Genomic DNA, 7,784 nt, shown 5'->3' on the forward strand with positions numbered 1-7,784 from the left:
CCTCTCACTGTTGTGGCCTCTCCCGTTGCGGAGCACAGGCTCCGGACGCGCAGGCTCCGCGGCCCTGGGTCCCGCGCCCCCCCCCCCCCCCGCCACCAGGGAGGGGATGGGGTAGTCCTGGCCCTGCCCGCCCAGCAGGCTGTCCCTGTGCCCCATGCTGACCTGGCCATGCTGACGGCCTCCGTCCCGTGTCCCCAGGAAGGAGCCGGCCAGCTGGGTGGGAGCCATGGGCCTGGAGCTCCCGGGTCTCGGGCTGGGGACTCACGTCCATGGCGGTGTGATGGGGCAGCAGCGTGCGTGGTGGCGTCAGTGGGCTCAGGCGCTTCCTTGTGGCTGGCAGATGTGGACGAGTGTGCGGAGGGGCGCTGCGAGCAGGCCTGCGTCAACTCCCCTGGGAGCTACACCTGCCACTGCGATGGGCGCGGGGGCCTCAAGCTGTCCCGGGACATGAACACCTGCGAGGTACCGCCCGGCCCGGCCTGCCGGCTGTGCTGTGGCCCCGCGTGGGGTTGGCTGGGAGCGCATCCTCGGCCCCGTGGGGAGAGGCGGGGTGGGAGGCGTGGCCGCGCCATCCGATGTTTGGTTGTGGCCACCTCAGCTCCTCCCCAGAGTGACTCACTCATACACGCGTGACCACAGCCCCTGCCCGGGCTCTGCGATGCATGTGCAGCAAGCGCCCCCTGACCATGAGGGCAGGCCCGCCCTGGCTGCCCTGTGACCACCCCCCCAGGGCTCCCACCGCGTGGTCCTCCAGGTAGTGCAGAAGCTGCATCGTAGAGCAGGGAACATTCTAGAAACAACTTCAAGGTTTCCATTTTTTGCTTGTTTTACAACATTTTATAGTTGTTTTTACTATTCTCCGTGCTTTTCTGTATGTTTGAAATATTCCATAATTAAAATACAAAAGCAGAAGGAAAATGCCCAGGGAAGGAGGGTGCTGGAGAAACTGCCAGCAGGCCGCAGGAGACCTCTGAAAACATCGGAGACCAGCCTCCCCTGGGAGCCCCCATGGTGGGCTGGGCTGGGGGCAGCAGGGTCCCTGGGGGTTCCAGTGGGAGCCCGGCCGAGGGCCCCCACCTGAGGCCAGCTCCCCGCTCCTGACAGGACATCCTGCCCTGTGTGCCCTTCAACGTGGCCAAGAGTGTGAAGTCGCTGTACCTGGGCCGCATGTTCAGCGGGACGCCCGTGATCGGGCTGCGCTTCAAACGGCTGCAGCCCACGAGGTGAGAGGACAGCCCGAGCATCTGGGCCTGGCGGCGGGGGGCAAAGTCAGCCCCGTGCTCGCGTCCCGGCCGGGGAGCCCGCGGTCCAGCACAGCTGCGTGGGCCTCAGGGCTGGTGCCAGCTGCACGCCTCCCCGGGGACTCGCTGCTGGCGTTGGGGTGCGGGCGGCATTCGGCCCGCTCACCTGGGCTCTTCCCGAGGCCAGGCGAGCCCTCGCCGGGAGGGGTCACGCGCCACGACCTGCACGTAACGCATTCGTTTCTGCCGGCGCTCAGACTGGTGGCCGAGTTCGACTTCAGGACCTTCGACCCTGAGGGCGTCCTGTTTTTCGCCGGAGGCCATCGGGACAGCACCTGGATCGTCCTGGGCCTGCGGGCCGGCCGACTGGAGCTGCAGCTCCGCTACCAGGGCGTGGGCCGCATCACCAGCAGCGGGCCCATCATCAACCACGGCTCGTGGCAGACGGTGAGTGTGGCCCCCTCTGCGCTGTCTGGGCCGGCCCGGGGCTCCTGGGCCGAGGACCCAGCATCTCCTTGCACTCGCTCACTCAACAGTTAGTGGGTGCAACCGTGGCAGGATGGCCCCGTGCCAGAAAGCCTGCGCTCAGATGGGCATCATGTCCTCACAGAAGCAGAGCAGGGCTTCCATCGCAGCGGCAATGATTCTCAGTGGGGTGACTCCTCTGAGGACACCTGGCCGTGTCTGGAGACACTTCTGCTTATCACAGCTGTAGGCGGGTATGGGGGTCCCCTGGCAGCTGGCTTGAGGCCAGGGGGACTCGGGACTGCCCACCTCGAGGACCCGCCGGTTCAGACTGCCAATTGCGTCGAGGCTGAGAACCGGCCAAGGTCCCGGTGCCCGGCTCTCGGTGTGGGGCAGGGTCAGATGTGACTCGTGACACCGTCCCAGGCTCTGGCCTCCTGGCCTGCTCCGTTCATGCTGACCTCCAGCCTCTTGATGGAGGTGCCCTGACCGCCCAGAGCCTGAACTGCAGCCAGTGGCTTTGGAGCTGCCGCTCTGTCCTCCACCATGATGCCTGGAGCAAAGCAGCCTGTGACACGCAGCCTCCCTCCCCAAACTTGGAGGCCCCTTAGTTGGAACTGGGCTTTTAGAAGTAAGTGCTTGAAAGAGAAATGGGAAAAGCATTCTTTTTTCCTCTAGAAGTGAAGATTAAATGGAAAATTTTGCCCTGGTCTCTGCGAATAAAAACAGTGTAGACGTTTGCTAATATTTCCATCCTGTCAGTGGCGTCTAGCTCCTCCTTTCCTGGACTCTTAAAGCACGAGCATCTCCTAAGCAGCAGGAGGGATGCCTTCCGCAAAGTTACAGATAAAACAGTCGATCTAGAGGGAAGCCGTCTCGGGGTTGAGGGAGCTCCAGACGTGGGAACCCGCTGCCCCACGGTTGAGGGCAGGAGGGTCCCGAGCGGGGCTGGGACACTGCCCGAGGGGAAGGGGCTATAGGAGGCATGACCAGTGGATGCACGTGGCTGCCAGCCCACCCAAGGCACAAACTGGTCCTTGAGGTGCAGGGCCAGTTCCACAATGACCTCTGCCCACTCTCCCTGCCCCTGAGGCTCCCCACATGTGCACACTGCTGTCTCCTGACCAAATTCAGACCCAGTACCTAAATGTTTCTCCACCTGAGCCAAAAAGGAAATTGAGGGGCTTCTGGGTCATTAGGAAGATGCATCATGTATAGAGTGGCAAGTCTTAGAGAGAATTCATGTGTTCAGTCAGCACTCAGTCCGCGCCAGGCGCTATTGCTGGAGATTCCGAAGTAATATATGTCCTCTTGTGTTCAAAGTGCTCAGTGAGGGGTAGGAGAAGCAAAGGACCAGAGATGTCAGGGCTGACCCAAGGGGGCAGCGACCTCAGGCCCCCAGAAGGCAGCTCCCTGACTGAGGCTTAATTTAGGGTCCAGAGATGGGGAAGGGGCTCCAGGTGGGCTCACCTACAGGAGGAGGGGGGGCCAGGGGGAGGGAGTAGCGTTGGGAGGGAAACCAAAACCGGCAGGGTTGGAGCCACACCATAGATGCCAGGAAAGCAGTACAGGTGATGAGCGTGGCCCCCCCCCCGAGGCTGGGGCTCTCTTGGCCCTGGGTGGTGATGGGAATGCGGCCCCCCCGAGGCTGGGGCTCTCTTGGCCCTGGGTGGTGATGGGAATTGGTACCCAAGGCTCGGCGCCCCTTCAGAAGGTGCACGTCCACCCTCACAGCACTTGTGCCCTTCAGATCTCCGTTGAGGAGCTCGAGCGGAACCTGGTGATCAAGGTGAACAAGGATGCTGTCATGAAGATCGCCGTGGCCGGTGACCTGTTCCAGCTGGACAGAGGACTATACCATCTGAACCTGACCGTGGGAGGCATTCCCTTCAAGGAGAAAGACCTTGTGCAGCCTGTAAGTACTGTCCTTAGCCCCTGAGGTCGGAGCCCTGGTGGCTGAGCACAGGGTTTAACCCTGAGGGCCCTGGCAGAGGACCGGAAGGGGGGCGAGCGTCTCTAGACCTCAACAGGCCGCAGTGCAGCTACATCGTGCACCTCACCATCTCTCTACGAAACTCATTTGCGTTTTCCTCTAAATTGATGATAAAAATGTCTATTTTGCAGAGGAGATAAATCACAACGAAATTATCCTTTAACTGAAAGAACACTCAACTTTTTTGGACAGTTCCCAAGAACGTTTGGGTTGTTATAACCCTGCCGGGATTCCCATAGGGGAAACAAGACCTAATGGGAGGTTGGCGTTGGTCATTCCCCAAAGTCCTGTCCCATCTCATCACCCCACTCCCCCGGTGTGCTGATGTCCACGGCCAGAATCCCTGGTGTTCCAGGTCTGATTTCCACACTGAACACGAGACGTGAGTCCAGCACGCTGAGGTTCCGAGTAGAGGGTGGTGGCGGCAGCACCTTCCCTCCAGAGGGCTGGCCCACACCCTAGAGTCCCGTCCATGTGCCTCGTGCCCCCTCGTTTTACAAAGTCTGGGGCGACCCGATGTGTGCAGAGCCACACGGCAAGTGCACAGCTGCGGGCCCCCAGCCCCCGCCCTACACACTCCAGGTGCTTCGGGGGCCTGGCAGGAGTGCAGGCACAGCTGCCGTGTAAGGGGCCCCTCGCCGTCGTCCTTCCAGGCAGTGGTCAGCGCCCTGTGTCTGTAGACGAGTGGGGACCGGGTGCAGGCAGGGGAGGGCAGGCGTGCTGCCTCGTCTGCGTGGGGCGCGGATGTGCCGCGTGTGCTGCTGCGTGTGCCGTGTGCCTGGAGTCGGGCAGCGAATCCCTCCGTGAGCGCGGCGCCTATAGTGGGAACACCTCCCCCCGCAGGATTCATCCACGCTGGTGGTGGGTTTCCACGTGCCCGCGCCGGGAGGGCGCCGGCGGAGCGGGCGGCGCCAGGACGCCACCGGGGGCCTCTGTCTTTCCAGATGAACCCGCGTCTGGACGGCTGCCTGAGGAGTTGGCGCTGGCTGGACGGGGAGGACGCCACCATCCAGGAGGCGGTCAGGGCGGCCGCGAGCATGCGGTGCTTCTCCGCGACCGAGAGGGGGTCCTTCTTTCCCGGGAGAGGGTTCGCCTCCTACAGCCTGGACTACGGTGAGCCGGGCGCCGCGGCGGGAGGGCTGTGCTCGTCCCTCCAGCCGGAACGCACCGAACGCCAGAGAAGCAGGAGCCAGTTCCCTACCTGGGAAGACGGCACGAGGGACGGCCTCATGGCACCGGGCCACAGGGCAGGGGCACAGGCCCACTTCCAGGGCGCAGGGCTGGGAGAAAAGGGACGGGGGAGGGTGCCGGTGCTTGGTGGCTGAGACGGGCAGGGCAGGCGGATGCGGGGCTCTAAGGGGAGCTTCACAGAAGGTTCTGAGACAAGACAGGCTCGGGCTCGCCCACGTAGATGTAGATGGAGCCACTCGGGAGCGCCCAGCACTGCAGTCACAGCAGTGCTCACCCACGGAGGCGTCGATTGTGACGGTGGGCCGTGGGCCGTGGGGAGGGGCAACGCCTCCAGGAGTCCCCGAGCGCAAGCTGCAGAAGGAAGAGAGAGGCCCCAAGGAGCCGGGCTCTTGCAGCCGCTGTGGAAGCAGCAAAGGAGCTTCTCCTTCACACCCGGGGGGAGGAGCAGGCCCCGCGGCGGGCGCGGTGGGCAGCTGGGGGCCAGTGTGCTGCCGCAGGGGACACAGGGTCGGCCCGGAGTCCCTCCAGCTTCTGTGAAGCAGGGCCCTTCGTTCCTGGAACAAACCGCAACTATCTCTTCCCTTTTATTATCCATCAGTGACAACTTTTACAGTAAAGACAAATAATCCTCCCGTGCTGATAAGTGAGCACTTAGATGTCAGCTTTATGTGAAATGAGTGAATGTTCCAAATCCCGGCGGTACCATCGCCGCCTCAGCTCTGGGGATGTCAACCCGGACGGTGCGGACTTCGGGGGCGGGGGGCGGGGACGGTGGCGGTTCCCTTTGAGTCTGGACCCAGGATTTCCCCGACTTCCCCTCAAGCAGGGTTGAAGTTAGCCTCCGTTTCCCAGGGGGCACCAGCTGGAGCCCTGAGGTGTCACCGTGCCTGGGCTCACTGGGCTCACGGGCCTTAGCGACTTCCAAGTTGAGGATGTTGGGAGAGCCCTGGGTCCCGGCCCAGGGACAACTCGCACAGAACCGTGTGCCTCTTTCCGAGGGTCGGGAAGGCGTCCAGAGCCCGGGCTGCCCGGCAGTCCCAGGTGGACACCTGGTCCAGGGAGGCTCCAGGGCCGCCCCCGTCCCCTTCTCCTCAGCCCACTCCTGCCAGGCTCCTGGCATTGCTGCCAAGGACCCGCTCCCGGCTCCGCTCCCCCCTCCACACTCTCACCCTGAGAGAATCCCCGGGGTACCCCCAGCCCCCCTTTGTTCCTAGACTCTGAGCCTTTCATGGTTGAAGGCGCACACGTGACCCCCCCACCCCCACCCTGGCCCTGCTTGTCAGCCTAGGAGGGCAGGTGGCCTGCTGCCTCCTTCAGACCTCACTGCCCCCGTGGCCTGCAAGTTCAAGGAGGGCCCGTCCAGCTCGGAGGACGTGGGGCCTGCTCCCTCCTCCTTAGCAAGTCAGGCCATCCTCTCAAGACCTTGTGTCACTGTCCCCTTTCTGTCTTTAATTGTCAAAAGCGTCACCACGTCACTGAAGGGTTTTTAGAAAAGAACCATTGACCCCTAATCGCACCACCTCATACAAAACACGTCTGCACCACTGGCTGCAGTGCTGTCCCTGTGCCCGTCACCGTGCCTGCTGTGGTCTGCTCGCCGCTTTTGCTGCATGGTTTTGATCTTCAAGTTCTGTGACAACAAAGGCCAAATGGTAGTTAGAACTCTATGCATTTTTAATATGTCTGGAACTATACCGTCAACGTTCTCACATTACAACACAGAAAGGACACATTAGGAAATGACAGATACTGTCCTCAGCAGCAGGTCCCAGTGGATCTGGACTCACTGGGTCTCAAAGCCTGAGAAGCCCTCGGTGAGGGGCATGTGGTTGACCCCACTGTGCACCGGAGAAAACTTCCCCAGGGTAGCCGAGGCGTTGGTGCCTTAAGCACGCTTCTGGCAACCAGGCCGCGGGCCTCATCTGTCAGGGGACTCAGCAGGGAACACACTCCCCCTGCCGCAGGGGTGCAAGGGGAGCTCACCAGCAGAGGAGAAGCCTGGGTCGGGGGCTGGTTCCTTCTTCCAATTCTGTGTGCGTTCGATTCGATGAACAATTATGGGAACTGGCCATAACAGGCCCCTCTGGGATGGGGACGCACACACGATTCGAGGGGTGCACAGTCCACTGGGGGGAGAGACCGGCCCACGGCGTGGTCCGAGCCCAAATGTTCGCAGACGTGGCCTCAGCATCCTTCTGCCGAAGCAGCCCCTGCCAGACATTCTCACGAGGTAGAAACACTTAAAAACCAAGAGGGCGGAGGTTGTCTGGCCTCTTCAGCAGCAGGTGATCAAACGTGGGGAGGGAACGTGAGGTGGCGTTCACCCTCCGAGAACCAGAATGCAGCCCTGCTACCACAGGGCTCCAAACTGCTTTGGAGCAGTTTGTGCAAGAGGCATGCACCATGTATACTCATTCAGATGCATCATATACGTGCGTGACACGCGCCGTATGGTTTATAATCCACACGCGGTACCTACTGCGGCCCGTCTAACACACCCGAACAAAACCTCACCCACGGAGGCGTCGACTGTGACGGTAGAAAAGTGCAGCTCAGGATGTAAGATCGTATGTGCTGTTGAGTCGGGCTCGCGGAAGCCTCCATTTTCTTCGCGTCTTTAACTTTTCAAAGTCCTTCAGCTTGCGGGGCTGCGCAAGGCCGCGGGTGAGGTGCAGAGGATCAAAGGCTGAGATGCCCGCCCCATTCAACTGACCTGCGGGGAGGGAGTCAGGGGCGCCCGGGGGCTGGGCACGGCCCGAGTGGCGCGTCTGAGGTCCCGGCGGGACTAGGTGGCCCGGTGGTCACGCGAAGGGGCGCTCGGGGGAGCGGGCGGCGTGGCCATCCCCAGGCGGCCTGGGGCCTCTGGACTGTGGCCCAGACCTGAGTCCAGAGCC

General features: G+C 62.2%; 1 protein-coding gene across 1 annotated transcript in view; it reads left to right on the top strand.

Moving 5' to 3' along the window:
- GAS6 (growth arrest specific 6) overlaps positions 1-7,784 on the top strand; it is a 33,783-nt gene that overhangs the window by 22,630 nt on the left and 3,369 nt on the right. The window contains exons 8-12 of the mRNA XM_007466354.1: positions 341-462; positions 1,105-1,223; positions 1,499-1,688; positions 3,457-3,621; positions 4,644-4,812. Coding sequence (XP_007466416.1) covers positions 341-462; positions 1,105-1,223; positions 1,499-1,688; positions 3,457-3,621; positions 4,644-4,812 — 765 coding nt within the window. The remainder of the gene's footprint in view (positions 1-340; positions 463-1,104; positions 1,224-1,498; positions 1,689-3,456; positions 3,622-4,643; positions 4,813-7,784) is intronic.

This window comes from Lipotes vexillifer, unplaced genomic scaffold (assembly GCF_000442215.2).
Source record: "Lipotes vexillifer unplaced genomic scaffold, Lipotes_vexillifer_v1.1 scaffold791, whole genome shotgun sequence".
Classification (NCBI taxonomy): Eukaryota; Metazoa; Chordata; class Mammalia; order Artiodactyla; family Lipotidae; genus Lipotes; species Lipotes vexillifer.